Below are 17,364 nucleotides of genomic sequence, written 5' to 3'. Positions count from 1 at the left end.
TTTATCGCGCAAAACCTTTTCTCTTTAGTGCTTTAGATGATCTCACTGGATTGAGGGGCGTTTATTAAAAATCTCACTTTTTAAACACGGAGTAAGAAATGTTACCGCTCCCTGTCATGACGAAAATGCCACCAGTGAACAAATAAGCATGTCAGTTGTCATGTGTATACTATATGTGGGCTAGATTCTTACTATAGATGGAGCACCATTATAATCTGTTGCAAGAAACAGAAGAGGGTTTTACCGTACGTCCTAAACTCATGTATTTGAAGGTGGTTTCGTGATTAATTGAAAAAGAAGGCTTGATGAAATGCAATATATTCATAGGATCACACATAGGACCCATAGGACCCACTCACCCTCACACACCCTTACCCTCACCCCTCACCCTCACACACCCTCAGTCACCCTCACACTCACACTTCCTCACCATCACACACCCTCACATCCTCACACCCTCACCCACCCTCACACACCCTCATCCTCACACCCTCACTCATCCTCACCCCCTCATCCTCACACACCCTTACTCACCCTCACACCCTCACCCCCCCCCACAACCCTCTCACCCTCACTCAGCCTCACACCCTCACACACCCTCACCCTCACACCCCCTCACTCACCCTCACACACTCACACACCCACTCACCCTCACCCTCACACCTCCTCACCCTCACACCCTCACACCCCTCACCCCACTCAGTGCTACAACACATATTGTGTTACAATAGGTGTCACATTTGCGAAAGATAAAACTATTGGCATTGTAAATAACAAAGCTATTAATTTCGCTATTTTCAAAACAAGCACATAAATAAAAAATGTGTCCTTTACAATACCAATAGCTCAAACTTTCCTAATGCGAGAACTATTGCATTGCTGTGCTTCTCTACCCTGCTGCACCCTCCTGCTCTCTAGAGATGTGGCCTAACGACCAGAGCTGCCATGTAAGTCACATAGATACAAAACATGTTGCATTCCAAATGATATAGGTGTCACATTCGCGAAAGTTATAACTATTGGCATTGTAAATGACAAAGCTATCCATTTAGCTATTTTAAAAACCAACAAATAAATAAAATATTTTTCATTTACAAGACCAATAGCTACAACTTTTCTAATGCGAGACCTATTGCATTTCCAATGCTTGTTAAATTAGACAGACAGTGGCACCATGTGGGAGACTGTTCCATGCACCGGTGTTGACAATTAAGTGCCGGTGCCGAGCCCCGGAAACCACTGGCTCAAATTAAGCACTGCCTAGGGCTGATTTCTGTGCAGACGGATGCTTCTTTAAGAAGATTCCATCCACGATGGACCATTACAGTAAGACATATTCCAAATCTGTGAAACACATTAGTAAATAAAGCTTTCGCAGCCTAATGATAGTACACACTCAGTGGAAACACGGGTAACACATTCAGTGTAACCCATTCAGCCCCTCCCTCCACTTTGCGACAGGGATGGTTCACCCCACCTGCCTCTCACCTACAACCCTGGGCCTTGACACAGAATGGAAGCCTGGTGAAGAGGGCTAAACACAATCTAGCATTTCACTCGTAACCATTACTTTTGTCTTAAAACTGTATGGCCTAGATATTAAAATAATACAGAGAAACATACACTTGACTTAATAAAAAGTTCATCCTTCAAAGAAAATATAAACTTCCCTACCCACCTTGGAGAAGGTGTTACTCACTGCTTACTGCCAGCTCTATCAAAAGAGGTGTGCCTTTGTACTTTGTGCTCCCCCTTCAGAGAACTGCATAGAATTTCCACGTGATATGTATGCCAGAGGGGCCCGCTTAGCCTTTCATCCTTCCAGGCTACTTAAAACGAATCCCATTGAGCTGGGTGACAATGTTATTATCATAGTGTCAAGGGGCATTTTAGTTTTGAGAGGCAAATGATAAATGGGAAATATTGTTATAGTCCATATCTTCACCCCCAGGGATGAGCTGAGAGATAAGGGGTCACAGGGAGCCTTAATGAAGCCGCTGAAAGGAACAGATGCAGGGGCTGGGCAGGAGATAGCGTGCCAGGGCTATTATGTGAAATCCTTGCACGTCACACTGCCTCGGTGACCCCTGCCTCGCGCCTGTGGAATAATGGAAGCTTGGGGCAGAGAGAAAAGGAGAGCCCAATTTAGTTCTTTTATTGCGGCTGTTAAAAGCTTTTTTTCATCATCAAAGGGGCCTCCTTGCAAGCCAGAGAGGACTCATTTGCGAACAAAACCAATAAAAGTCGTTTCTAGTCGAGCAGCAGTAATTTGGTGTCTGGTCTTCGCTCTCTGATGATAAGGTGCTAAAAAGAGACCTCATTCTCAGCCGTCAGCTCAAGGCGCGTTAAGTGCCTCGCTCACAACTTTTCCAGCCTTTCGCAAAGTTAGATTGGCTTGGAGGAGAGATATTTTGTGGCCTCTGAGACTGACAGACACACACACCCACACACTTCTCTTTTAGATATGAATTCCAAAAGGATTTTTTCTGTTTTTTATTTATGTTTACACCCTTTGGTCCTGATTCACAGAACTAACTTAAGACAAAATCCTAAACTTACTACTTTTGGTATTCACAGAAATTAGGATTTTGTCTTAAATTTGTCTTAAGACAGATTTAAGACAGACTTAAGTTAGGATTTTGTCTAAAGTCTGTCTTAAGTCTGTGAATCGGCCCCTTTGATGAATTTGCATGAAGCTTTCCAATAAAAAAGTTATTTCCATTTGAGTGCGGAATGGCAGGTTTCATTTGTTTCCATCAGCAAGAGCTAAAAAGGTGCATGGGAAGGAAGAGTGATATATCCCTTCTTAACACCCTTAGGATTGTTTGCTTTATGATGCAGGAAAACAAAGGAGGGGAATTACACAGAGTTTGGCACAGAACTAGACCTTTAATCACATAACTGCCTTCCCTTGGTTATGTGTAAATTCTTATAATAGGTCGAGAAATTAGGCCAGATTTATGAAGTGGATTGTGTTGCTTTTGCACCACGCAAGGTGGTGAATGCGCGACACAACCCCCAAATGCAATCTATCAAACCACCCAAGGCCGCTTTGCTTTGCTCTGTGTGGCTTGATAAATCAGGAGGTATGCAGTGCAATTCTCTGCATTGCGTTATTCTGCTGTGGGAAGGCATTCCATGGGTGTTACGTGGGTGTTTCCATTCAACTCAAGTGGATTTTGATGCATTTCTAGATTTACCGTTGCGGGAAGATCTGGGAATGCCCCAAAATGCTACGTCTTCCCAGGGGAGGCATAACAAGGCAAAATAGCTTCATCTCTACTTGCTACTTCCTCTTTCTACGTGTGCTGCATTCTGATGCAAAGTCAAAATATGTTACGGTTTATACTTACCTCATGGGTGCTGCTGACGAGCTCAGCTCGTCACGGCCGTTGGAACGTTCGCACGCGGGGCTAATTTCCCCGCTGTGCTGAACGTTCTGAAAACGGGTGCGGCCGTGACGAGCTGAGCTCGTCATGAGGACAGCTCCGCTGTACACCATGACGAGCTGAGCTCGTCACGAGTATGCGGGCGCTGCGCTTGGCCCCCTCCCCCCGCAGCGAAGGGGTTACGAACTCAGTATGGTGATTCACAGGTACAAAATTAATATTAATTTTAACCACATCGGTAGGATACAATTCTGAGTTGACCTTGCCGCCATTCATTCCAGTGGCTGCAACCAACACACAGATCTGCGCCCCAAGCATTCCCCTTGCTGATCTGTCTTGCAGCTAATAGCAATTGGCAGGAAGAAGTTTCTAAACTTAAGAAAATGTTATCTTGCATTCTTCTCTCGGCATATGTGTAGAAAAGTCTTCTACCAAACTATCACTAAATGTGTACACCATCATAGCGCTGGATCCGTAATGCTGATTGGTACAAGGAACCTATGCTGCGAGGACTGGGCCTGATTTGCATGGTGATTCTCCATACAATCTGATAGGTCAGGGTTGCCACTAGTGGTACTTTTTGGAAGCAGAGGCTTCCCTATGTCATTGCTCCGGCTTCATTAATGAGGCTGTGCCGTTATACAATGTATAGCCCGAAGTGATGTGTAAAATTCAAATGTGTTTCTAATCTTTCACTATGGTTATAAATAATGTATTTTCTAAAAATATTAATATAAAACCAAGAGCTTGTGAAGTTGTGAAGGTTTTTGCTTCACAACTATTGGTCCCATACCGGCTACCACTATTAAGAATATCTGGAGCATATTTACAAGCCCCTGTCACCACCGGAGGGTTCATTTTTCTGATGCTGTGGTGGCATTGCTCTCAACCCAATATTTGCAAGGTGGCATGAAGTCACTTAACATGACTTAAAAGCACCTTGTAAATATGCCCCTTACATGCAGAAGTCTGCTGCAGCAAAGGGGTGGGTAATGGGTGTTGCTGTGGGCATTTCAACGTAACACCCATGGCTTTTGGATGCTGCCGCAGATTTACAAGGTATTGGGCAGCACTGAAAATAAGACGAGGAAATACCTGGTTTTAAACAGACAATAGGAGGAGAAATGTTTTATTTTTCCTCATATTTTGCTCTTTCCATGTGTGCTGCAGAAAATAGAAACAGTAAATTGCGTTTAAAGATTGTTTAAGTGCAGGAAGTTGTCCCTTCCTGCACATCAACAATTACCGCTGCAGCACAGGCACCATTGCAACATGGAGCTAGGGTGCCTGCGCTGGAGCTAGGAAGCTTTTTGACCGCCAGTACCAGGGGAAACGCAGGGGTGCGCTGTATTTGTGTAAATACAGCATATCCCTGCATTTAAAAAACGTCAGAATGTGGCGTTAGCAATTTTGGAGTAACCCCGTGCACCAACGTTTTTTTGTAAATATCCCCGCCCAGTTTTTGGTTTGACTAAAAGTTGATTTTTTTTCTCCAAATAAATCTGGTTGCTTCTCTCTGGTTTCTACTACTTAGGACAGTTATTAATATTATTGTTTAGCTTCTAAAGTGCCTAGTAACTCCAAGCCGGAGTGTCCCCGCGCTAGAACACCAACAAATCCCTAACTCCAACCAAGCTAGCAGCGTAACAATGCCTCAGACTTCGAGACCGGACCGAGGCACTACTTTCGTCCTCCAAACGAACATTGAAACAGCCAGGTTTTAAATTTTTTCCTAAACAGTGTTTCGGACGAGCACATCCGTAAATCCAAAGGCAGATCATTCCATGCCTTAGCCGCCAGGAGGCCAAATGATCTCCCTCCAGCTCCAGCCTTACGTACCCTGGGCAGAGTCACTTTGGCTGTGCCCAATGATCTCAGGTTAAGAGCGGGTTGATACGCAGTCATGAGAGGGAGCACAAATCTAGGCCCCTTTTGATGGAGAATCCGATGTCCAAAGCATAGGAAAGTTATTCTTTTTTGCCAACATCTGCATGTAAAATGATGGCCCAATCTTTGATCACTTCCCGACTTGATTACATGAACTCCATCTTTCTGGCATCCCATGCTACCGTCTGCACCATCTCCAGCTGCCTGCTGCCCTTCTAATTTTGGGCCTCCCTGGTAGCCTTTCTGCATCTTCACACCTCAGATATCTCCACTGGCTCCCTATCAGCAGATGCTCCATCTTTAATGAACTTTGCCTTATCCACCGAGCCCTTTTCAAAGCAAGGACCCTCTATCTCAAATTAAAAATCATGCCTCATCAATGTACTCTGTCCCTACCATCTGCTAGCACCAATCAAATTTTCATTCTTAGTTGTAAACACTGCTGCATTGCTGTTTGTGTCTTTTTTCATTAAGGAAGCAAGATTTTGGCTTTAGAGAATAAGATAGGAGAAGTGCCTGAAATGCAGATACATAAGTGCAGGTACTCAGAAACCTAGAACACCTTTTTGCCACTGAGAAATATCAATACTCTCCCCACTAAAAACACTTCCCCAGCTGAGAAGTGCTGGTACTCTTCCATTACAAATATTGCACCACTGCCGAGAAGTGCTAGCACTCTTCCATTACAAATATTGCATCACTGCTGGGAAGTGCTAGTACTCTTCCATTACAAATATTGCATCACTGCTGGGAAGTGCTAGCACTCGCCCATTCCCAATATTGCTCCACTGCTGAGAAGTGCTGGTACTCTCCCTTTCAAATTTAAGAACTACAGTTACTTGATACATCAGAGTACCTGTCCATTTAAAGCAGTGGATAGAAGTTCATTGAACCCTTGCCTTGTAAAGGGCTTTGCTCGCATATGCAGGTATGGATGAAAATATACAGACGTCTATAAACCACAATTTGGGAGGCTTGGTCTCCGGAATCTGTTGTTATTTGTAGAGTTATTGATGTTATATGATTGTTTCCCTCTCTATTCCCTCTGCATCCTTCTCCCAGGATATGACATGATGGAGGCATTTGGGCTGGCAGAAAAGACTTACTCCTCAATCAATGGAGTCGCGATGGACCCCTATATCTTCAATGGGAAGCGGACCTACACCCTCTTTCAAGATTCGCAGGTCACCCGTCCAACCAGGTAAGTGGTGCCCACAACCCCGAGGGCAGCCTTAGGGGTTGGAGGTACTTGTAGCGCCTCAACTTTCTTTTCTGCTGGATCTGTATCCGCCAATCCCCTTAGAGGGTGCTTGGCTCCTGGCTTGCTGAGAATATACGCCCCAAAACACATCTCCACCTACGTACCCTACAGCCTCTTTAGGTTCTCCTCCTCCACACATGTCACTTGAATCTACACCAGTTAAATCTTTTTTCTTTATTCTAACCCCATAAAATCGTTTTTTATGTCATCCTGTTATTATCATGTTTTTGTACATGTGCCATATGTTATTCCGCCCTCATGTGTTACGTGTTCCTGGGCTCTCATTATGTATTAAAGTAGACCATCCGGTCCAAGTATCCATCCAGGGCTTTACATATCAGACCTGAGCTCCTCTAAATGTAACTCATGTATTAAACTACAGTTTCCTTCTCCCTGTTTGTTTTTTGAAAAATGCATGATAAAATATTTCTGAACTAAAATTTAAGAAAAAGCATTTTTAATTGCCCGAAACGAAAATAGGTCTGAAATGAAAATTATATTGCTAAAACTACATTGCTTAGTTATAGTGATCTCTTTTCCATCTTCCCTTCCTTCTCTTCCTTAGTTCTTTCCTTCTTTTCTCATCCCATTGTCTGTCATTCCTTCTTTTCTGCTGTCCTTGTCTCTCTTGCTGCTCAGCCTCCCTCCTTTCTCTCTCGCTCTCCCACCCCCCTCTGTTATTCCTTCCTCCCTTCCCACTCTCTCTGCCTCAGTCCCTTCTTCCTCAAACCGACCAGCCTCCCTTCTCCATTCCTTCCTGCCTCCCCCTCTCTTTCTTGCTTTCTCCTTCTCACACAAAAGTTGGGCACATCTTCAACTTCCCCTTCAAGGTTCCAGCAGGGGGCTAAAGACCGGAGGGCACTAATTGATGAAATCCATTTAGTAAGCAATTAATACAGCTAGCGCTGCAGGCGTCGCCTCTTAAGCAAACTTCAAAGGCCTCTGTTGCAGACGGGGCCTTGTATCTGGATAGACAGGCGTGTGTCACAGGGTGGGCAGATTAACAGCGCATTCTCGCAGTGAGCCCGCAATGGAGTGTGGCAGCTCGCGCCTAATTAACCCCCAGACACAAGGCGGAGGCTGATTATGAAACATGGAGGGGTTTACCAGATATCAGACGCCAAGGTTTGCTGCCTTCAGGAGAGCAGCCCCTCTCCTGCTAGGGAAGTGCTGCTGGGAAGCCTGCTTTTCAGTGCAGGGGGATCCGAACAGCTGAATCAGTTGGAAGTAAGGGGTGGAAAAGAGCCTCTGCCCAAATATATCTTAAAAGATGAATGAGTTTCTTGTTCCCATATCCTTAAAAACCCAAGAAGACGCTCACGGGAGGAGCTCTTCTAGAGTGGACATCCTTCACCCGGGTCATTACTTTAAACCTACAAATGACTGGTGTCGGCTGTCCTTGTCTAAGTAGTTCAATGGAAGCATAACAAGACTACAAATCCCAGACTGCATTAGGTTGTTACAGAAAAATCCAGGCCTGGAAGAGGCGCCTGTACTGACCTGGAGTGAGTCAAACCATGAAAGGGACATGTTCTCAGCCCCTTAGTGTCGGTAATACAGGAGGTTAGGCCCCGATTATGAGCTTTGACCAAAATCTATGCAAACAGAAGTTTCTGACAGGACTGGGGTTTGATCTGTGAGGTACACATTGCATCTCTGCTGTTTTCACATGACAGTTTTTGGCAGGTCAAACTTGTGGAAATGTATTCAGCGGAAAAGCCCTTTGAAAAAGAAAAAACATGTTAAACTGGGTGAGTTAAATACTGATTCTACACGTTATGCCTCATTTCCAAGTGAAATGCTTTGAGTGTGTTCTATTAGGTTGCAGCTTTTGAATAAGCAAAACTCTGTAAAAATGGCAATTTTTGTCACTGTGAGGGTTTAAAAAGTGGTTATTCAGGCGGCAGACCCGGAGGCAGAGGTCGGCCCGGGACCAGGGTTCAATTCCTGACGCGGCCGGGTGCAGGATCAATGTCAGCGGGCCCGATAAATCTCGCCTCGGTGCCACTCTAACCATGGGGTCCCACGCTGCAACTCTGGGCAATAGCTTGCTTAATCTCCACTCCGGCCCCATCACCACCGGGGATGACTGGCTGCACCTTGGGGATGCCCAGTAAAGGGACCATCTCACAGGGAAAGCCAGGACGGGTTCCCCAGTGGTGCAGCGCTGGGACGCTCCAGGGTAAGCACGCGCTCTATAAATCCAACATTCATTCATTCTTTCATTCATTTCCCACAACCAGTAAACACCTCACTTGGGGTAAGTAAGTGTGTCTACTGGATGCAGTAAATACAGCATTCTCACTCGGGATCATGCACTTAGTAGATCTAGAAGTAGAAAAATCTGCAGCAGGAAACAGGCATAGACAAACTCTCAGTGTACACCTCCCAACTCAAGACTGGATTTCTGTGGCCCCCCAGGTTGACACCACACTTCTGCAGCCAAAGGGTGTGTCTGCACAATTATTTACTAGGAAGAGATGAGAGTGAGCAGTGTGGGCATACTGTGGCTCTTAAGTGCCAACTGCATCCCCTGCTTTCTTTGAAAAGTGTAAAACACAGAGGGAGCTGGTGAAAGGTATGAAAGATCTGCCTTCCTACCTACTGCTTCAGCCAGGTCTCGCCAGGCATCCTCTGCAAGTAACGCTCTTCCTTGTTGTGCACTCAAAAGAGAATCAACTCTACGTCTCTCTCCTTCTTTCACTTGCTACTCTTTCTCCCCCTTGGTTTGTTCAATCGTCTTTCCTGGTAGTGCCTGCTCTCTTTGATACTCACTAATGCCCTTGCTCTCTTTTTTTCCCTCCTTCCTCGCCCTTTCTATCATTTTTTCCCCCTCTTCCGTTCTCCCCATTGCTTTCTGCGCATCTTACTCTATATACAGTTTCTCGTATTTTTGTTCTTTCCCTATTGCCCCCACATTCCATTTTCCCCTGCCCTTGTTCTTTTATTTCTATCCTCGCCCTATATTCCCTCCTTTTTGCCAATCTCCCTTTTCCTTATTCTTTCTCTCGGTTCTAATTTCCATTTCTTTCTTTCTTCTGCTCGCCTTTCCCACATCCCATTTTCCTTTCCACTTCCTTTGTTTTTCTTTCGCTGTATTTCTCTTTCTGCCTACTCTCTTTTTGCCTACCCTCCTTTTCTCTTCTCCTCTTTCTCTACATCGCCTTGTCTACTTCTCTCCTTTCATCGCGTTTCTTTCTTTGTATTCGCTCTCTTAACATACTCCTTCCTCCATCCCTTCCCCTATCCATATATACTCTCCGGTAACATAGCTGTGTTTGTCCGGCAGGGAGGTGCACCCGGACGGGCTTCCTCAGGACCACACCATAAGCGTTCTTCTGCGTCTCCTTCCGGACACCGGTGCGGAGCCCTTTGCCGTTTGGCAGGTTGTGGATGAGGACTTCCAGCCACTTGTCGGACTCGTCTTTGACCGTAAGTGTTCACTACCTTTTTGCTGAATTGTTTCTTTTTCACTTAAGGCCATCGTGCCAGCGTTTCTTGCGAACGAGATGTCGGCAACAAGCCCGGTGAGGCACTTCAGGGAAGAGGATGTGGCGTAAGGGCTTAGGATGACTAAGCGTCTGTAAATTTCACTCACCGTCTGTAATTTGGACCTCACGTCTGTTGTCCGTGAGGATCCCTTTTACGGATGCCTTTTGTCTGTAATTTTCGGCCTGGCAGTGAGCAGAGCTGTTCCTCTGCAAGAGGCCTCAGCTCTATGCTGGGGCCGCCTCGCATTCCTCCTCTTAGCATAACAGCAGCCCCACATCCCCATGTCATTGTAAATGCGCAGGACACTAGGGGGCATATTACCAAGCAATAGCGATAATTAGCTGCGGCGATTTTTATCGCAAATGTGATAAAAATCGGCCTCAATGCATGAATATCGCTGAAAAGTCAGCGATATTCATGCATTACCGAGATAATGCTCTTAGCCATGTTATCCACCTACCATTGGATAACATGGCTAAGAACTGCTCAGGGCAGGTGTTAGCTTTTGGAGATATTCGCGCTTAGCGCGAATATCTCCAAAAGTTGGTAATAGGAGATAGCGATGTTAGCGACTGTTTCCAGTCGCTAACATCTTGGCACGCCCACTTTGCATGTCATTAGTGATAAATATCACTGAAATGCAAAGTGGGGCCCAAGATGGTCACTATCTCCTATTAGCTGTCACTAACTGGTGTTAGCGACAGCTAGGTTATAGGGAGATAATTTTATCTCCGCTTTCTTGGCTTTTAATGCCAAAAGAAGCAGAGATAAACCCCCTTGATAATATGCCCCTTGGTTCACTATACTTCAAAGCACTGGAAGGGCATTTTAACACTTGTTTTACGTATCCCCATTGTAAAAACTCAAGATCCTGAGTACTACCATGCAAATGCATAAAACGACAAACAAAAACATCAACTGAAAACTGAAAGAAGTATGAAAAGGTGGCACAAAAAGCCACGCAGATAACATACTATTTGTTAATGTTTGATGGTTTTATATAGCGCGAGTTCGGCCCAAGGACATTGGAGCGCTTAACATGTGCACCACATTGCACAAGATCAGTTCATGTTTTTTTTTGAGTCATGGAGATTCTCTGTGCCTGAGCCCCAAAACAATTACGTATCAAAATACTGATGAATTGTTGAATCTCTGTGTCCATTCGGCAATTCATCAGTAACCTTATAAATATATTATTACCATATGAAATACCACAAAAAGACCTGCACACTTGCTCAAAGCTGCGCGCATTCTGAGAAACCGCGAAGTGCACGATTGTCTCAACCTTATATTAATTTATTTTTACTTGCACTTAGGTGATTGTCTATTTACTTACTTACATAATATCACACAACCTCCTTTGATAGGTCTGATAAACTTACCTTTTGTCCCAAAGTTTTGTCCAGAATTTTGACCCTTTGTCCTGAATTTTTACCCTCACCGTCCTGAATTTGCACCCATGCAAGTTGGTCACCCTATAAGGGCTACATCTGCAAACTTGAGAATTGTGTTGAGTCCCAGCGTCGGGTAAACTTCCTGTTATTCTGAGCAAATAATGAAATTTCCCGGTCCTTAAAAAACAAAGTGCATTATGTAATTAACTGGTGCTCATGTAAAGTACTCCAATACCTTCAGGTCGAGTTCGCGTTGCAGTAAAACTGCAAAAAAATATTCATACACGTTATTCATTGCTCAGTCCCCTGTTGTAATGCTGGGCCCCCTGAGGCCTGCTAATACAGCGAGCGTCGGGGAGCAACGCCAGTAGAATTTCTTTAAACAGCTAAGTATTATGAGATAAAATACTGGTGCTATTGCGAGCACTGCGCCCCTCAATTTCCCTAAAACGCAATAATTAATGATATTTCAAATGTTGCTCTTTTTTTTAAATATTGCTCACCACTAGATGGCAGCATCGTGTCACTTCTCGATGCTTTTGAACAGAAATGCTATCGAAAATAATTTGGGGAAATGCAATTATTATTTGGAAAAAAAAACATTTGTATCTTGAAAGATTCCTACACATAAGAAGTTGTATATTTCTTTCTGTGCCTAAGAATATGCACCATGCTCTCCTCGATTTCGCTGGGCTGATGTAGTGTTCCAGGGCAATCCTAGAAAGGCTGGGCACAAATCCCTTGCGAAAGAAATGGTGAGATAAAACCAGTAGTCAGGTCGATGCATTGGAAATAACTAGTTAAGGAAAGGTTAAATCAATTGTCCGGTCGAAAGGTTGTCAATGACCTGTTAAAGTAAGTGTAAAGCAATGGTCAGGTCGAAGTAGGTATCCAGTCATAAGATTAAATCAATGGTCAGGTTGAAATAACACTCACGTCAAAGCATTGGTCAGTGTAGTGACTGGCTGGTCACTGTTCTAGTGCTGCTAATTGTGTGCTTGCACCAGCCACTCCCTGAGGGCTAGCTTACACCCTCCCCCCACACCGATTCATCACAGATGTCACAGGACATGTGACCCTGTCAATAAAAGGGGCCGGGCGCACATGTCCTGGGCCAGTTACAGATACTAACTCCCTGTGTCTGTGTGATTATTATATGTGCATGGGGGGCCTAGGGCCCGACCCTTTATAGTCAGGTTGAAGCATTGCCATGACTAATTAAGGTAAGATCAGGCCCGTACTGGCCATAGCGGGCACCGGGCAATCCCCCGGTGCGCCGCAAGGGTGGGGGCCGGTTTTGAGCCCCTGGAGGCCGGTTTTGTTACAGGGCAGTTTTTGCCGCATAGCTGCTAAATCGGCCCTGCAACAAAATCGGCCGAAAACTGGGCCTAGCAAAGCGCTCGGCTGCACCTCCAACGACCCCCCCCCCCCCCCGGAGTGGGGAGGGGGGCCGGCCGATCACTTTGCCAGGGCCGGTTTTGGTTCCCAGTCCGGCCCTCGGTAAGATCTAAACATGGCCTGGCAGTTTGGTCTGGACTGTTCCCATGAGGCACAGGGTCAAGACTGGTTTGCATATGGCCATGTCTGAACTGGGGTGGCGTGGTGAGCAAAATAACGATGGATTAAACCCAGATCTGTGACTGGGGGTTTATGTTTTGCCAATGAAACATTGGGTGGGTTATAGTAATAATCAAGCATCAGATAGCGGTAACAGTACTGTTGAAGTAACATCTGAATGACACTCATCTTCATTACTTTGAATCTATCCCCCTCTTCTAAGTATTTTCTCACTTTCTTGATCCTGACTCCCCAGACAGGCACTTAATTACCCACTCCCTCCAAAGAACTTACACAGACATTACCCTTGTACAGCAACCCCTCCAAGCCCCTTCCATGCGCATGGGTGGCACATGTTTGAGGGGCAAGCTCCGCCCACTTTCTTTACTATCTGCAATTCTACAGATCTTGTGTAGGGCTAAGTAGGATTAGGCATCCTCTGCTGGGCAGGAACGTTAGGGTCTAGTTATGGGACTGATCACATTTTAAAGTGCTGGAGGGTAGTCTGTTTTCTTCTAGGAGCTGCAAGTTGCACTTTCGCATTGTTCCCAGCCGGAGACGCCACAACTTTGTGCATAAGTGGCTGTACTTCCGGTAGCTGTAGCGATGGAGATACAGTGTGGGACTGTCAGCCAGATGGATGTTTAAGGAAGCCATTAATGTCTTTCCATGGCAGAGGCTCTTTACTTCACCTATGCAAGGGCCCTGCCGCAGGGCAGCATACATTGTAGGATTGCAGCGGACGGTCCATGGAAGAGAGGTGTCAGACAAACAAGCATAGAGGGTCAATTCAACAGGTTTTCTGCTCATGGTCAGGTGGTGTAGGCAGATTTTACACACCCCACAGGTGGTCTTTATCCTGAGGCCTCCAGGCCAAGGCCCCTGTAACCCTGAAGAAGTTGGGGGTTACTCTTTAGAGGCGTGTGATTTCTAAGTACCAGGGATTTACAAGCAGGGGAAAGACTTCCAAAAAACACCAAACAGCCTTCCTTCTCCCTCCCAAGGTTACTCAGGAATGGAAGAAGGAAGAGTAAGAGTGCCAGGCATGCTACAAAGAAATATCCCTTGGATGCACCTGTTAGGTTGCACCAACAGCTTCTTTCCCTGTTCCAGTCACCTACAGATTCCGTAAATTGACATTATGTGCGGATTGTGACTTTGGTAGCGTTGAAACCACCTACAAAATTCAAATGCCTTTCAGAGATTATATTTTACAGTTTTAATAAATATTAAAACATATTTATCAAATCAAAGCAGTTTACTAATCAGATGATGTCTTATTACTTGATCACACTGCTGTGGGTCTTTGATATGGCCTAGACGTGCTACCTGTCTACTTGAGAAATATACGTTTGATTTTTATTTATTTTTGCGCTTTTCTATAGCGCCAGCTCCCCCCAAGGACATTGGAGCACTTCACATGAGCACCAGTTACAATACATTAGGCCAGGCTCCCTTTTTAGGCACAGGGATTTCTAGTGATTTGCCCAGAATCTCATGATGTTGAGGCAACACCGGGGCACAAAGTGGTTTCGCATTTCAAAAGTCGGCAGCTCTGGCCATAACGCCACATCCTCATCTTTCTAAAGATAAACATTGCACAATATTAATTTTGGTAAGTCATCTTTTTTACATTTTTGGTTTTTGAACAACATACACCTAATAAGAGATTTATCTTATCGCTATCTCAGTACAGGAACCAATGACAAGGGCACATGGAAGCCAGTGTGTGCCTTCAAATCGAAACCTTGGAGCACTGTTTCAGATGCAGAATTAAGATAGCACCTGGTTTAAAATTGGTATTAATAATGCTACTAAAGCCTACTTTCTTAAACCTATTCTAGTTACGAACTATGGCTGTCGTGTCTGCAGTTTCAAGGCCCTACTCTATGAAGACTCTTGTCCCTTGGGCAGTTTCCCCAATTTGAGCCAATCAGGCTAGAGCTTGGCCTGATATGGCCTTGGACTATTGCCATACAACCAATTCTCAGCGGGTACTTTTCAACCACTCGCATCTTGCCCTTCAGTTTCTCACTAGGGGCCAGATGTAGGTAAATACTATTTACCTATTCTTAAATACCGAATTTTACCGATTCGGTATTTAAGAATAGGTAAATAGTATGTAGGTAATTTTTCGGTAAATTTGACAGAATCTGTAAAATTCGGGATTCTGTAATTGCCATTCATTACTATAGGCCTCCAGGCCCATAGGAATGAATGGCAATTACCGAATCAGTAAATACCGTTTCGGTAAAATGGGGGACACATTCAAGGGTGCCAGGGTGTCACTTTGACACCCTGTTGCACCCCTGAATCATGCTTGTGCGCAGATGTGGCACACATGCATGCCCTAAGGACATGTATGTCTGCCACATGGCACAGTTGAAAATGCACAGATTTGCATTTTCAAAGGTATTTCTTATTTACCACTAAGTTATAGTTGGTGTTAAATAACGAATCCTAAAACGGGAAAAGCTCTCATTTCAGTGCTCCCTACATTGCATATTGGATAATTTACGATTCGGTATTTTAAGGAATCAGTAATTTACCGATTCCTTACAATACCGAATCGGTAAGTTACCGAATTTGCTATTTAGTCCACCTACATCCCAAATGCCCAATACCGGTCGGTAATGGCCGAAATTCTGTAATTTCGTCCGTTACCGACTGGTATTGGGCCACCTACATCTGGCCCTTAGTTGCTTCTGACTTAGTAAACCCCAAGGGTGGTGACTGCTCATCATTTGAGCTCTACTGTCCATCTGGTTAGGCCCTTCTCAGATCAATAAATGACATCTCAAGTAGTCCTAGGCAGAGTTTGTGGTGTTCCAACCCAGAAACTCTACCATGCTATACGCCTGCCTAAGGTCACCCAGTTCGCGCTTATTTTTAACACTGGGTGTTTGTCCCTCGCTGGAAAATCTGCTGTAACGGCACAAAATGCAGCGCAAGAGGGTGCTGCTTCTTTCTGCTGCTCGAATATATTTTCTACTCAAGTGAAAGCTTCTGCAATGCGAACAGATGGTTTCTCAACGCGAGGGGTCGCGACCATTTGTGACTGACCGTGTTGAGAAATCTCTCTGGGAGGTGGTCTCATGTTGAATTTTCCTTATTTGCGCTTGCCAACTTAACATTGGAGCGGAGTGTAGTTTTTTCAGAACTCTGCATGCTCCGCGGAGTGCGGAAATCTCAGCAAACTGCGAACGGAGCGGAGTTCACCACCCAAGCCAAATCACAAGCCTTCAAGCAGAGGTTGAGCAGCTTTATTAATCAGCCCAAATGAACTTCTTAGTGCTTACCTTCTGACCTCCAATGGCAAACTAATGACATGTTGATAATTGATCGATCACAACACCAATGTGAATTTAACGCCTTAACTGCTTCGAACGTTCAGCGCCAGTGCTGAACGTTCGAAGAAACGGGTGGGGCCGCGTCGGCCGTGCGCAGCACCAGGGAGGTAGCTCGCGTGACGTCCAACGGCCGACAGAAGCACTTAACGGGTTAATTCAAACTTTTGAGACAAGATCGGCAAATATGATTTGTCGTTTTTTGTGTCAATAACATTAAAATGATACTACAGGTCTTTATTATAATCTGCTGTTATTTTTACTTAATACATATTTGTTCGACTTGTTAAAATTATGCGAGCCTCTCAGAGGCATTAAAGTGCTTTAGGCGATCACAGGAAGTGCAAAGGCATTGATGGCATTTCAGCAAAGTTTGAGGCATAATGTTAGACTCTGGAGAGCCTTTAAAGAGATTATGTATGCCACAGTTCCTCTGAGAAATCTTCTATTAGTGTAAAAAGACAGGACTCGCAGTGGGGGAGGTTCATCATTTCTAAATATTACTTTTTTCATGTTCAGTGACAATCTCTAAAGTGTCATAGAGCCTTCCTCTTTCTTCGTGGTAGTGATGTTACCTTTCAGAGATCCTCAAAGGGACTTAAATTAATGTGAGTGACCTATGATTTTATTTCAAATGTTATCTATTGCAGCTACAAAATAGATTTAGAGCACATCACACCACACGTACGATTCCCCTCTAGTGTCATTAGTTTTGGGTTTATTGAATGAGTATAAAACTGTCAAGATCTTGTGGATAATTTGTTGGCAGTTTCGTGACTTTATGTGAGACGTCTGTTTTCTTAGCAGTATTGCTAAAAAAAACGTGTCTGGGAGTTGGAAGTATTATGGGGCTAGATGTAGGTAAATTGGATTTACCGATTCTAAAATACTGAATTTTACTGATTCGGTATTTTAGAATCGGTAAATCCTATGTAGGTAAAAAATCAGTAAAAATTACTGAATTGTTAAGATTCAGTAATTACCGAATTGGTAATTACCGATTCGGTAAAATAGGGAAAGCTTCAAGGGTGGCAGGG

The 17,364-nt window shown here is 44.5% G+C and overlaps 1 protein-coding gene across 2 annotated transcripts in view; it reads left to right on the top strand.

Annotated features, from left to right (window-relative positions):
• Nucleotides 1-17,364, top strand: part of COL20A1 (collagen type XX alpha 1 chain) — a 491,294-nt gene that overhangs the window by 301,716 nt on the left and 172,214 nt on the right. For both annotated transcript variants that reach the window (XM_086932816.1, XM_086932817.1), the window contains exons 25-26: nt 6,339-6,477; nt 9,827-9,969. In XM_086932816.1, coding sequence (XP_086788942.1) covers nt 6,339-6,477; nt 9,827-9,969 — 282 coding nt within the window. The remainder of the gene's footprint in view (nt 1-6,338; nt 6,478-9,826; nt 9,970-17,364) is intronic.

Source organism: Lissotriton vulgaris, chromosome 7 (genome assembly GCF_964263255.1).
Source record: "Lissotriton vulgaris chromosome 7, aLisVul1.2, whole genome shotgun sequence".
Taxonomy (NCBI): domain Eukaryota; kingdom Metazoa; phylum Chordata; class Amphibia; order Caudata; family Salamandridae; genus Lissotriton; species Lissotriton vulgaris.
Note: the sequence above shows the minus strand (reverse complement) of the source record. Positions and strands in the feature narration are given on the sequence as shown.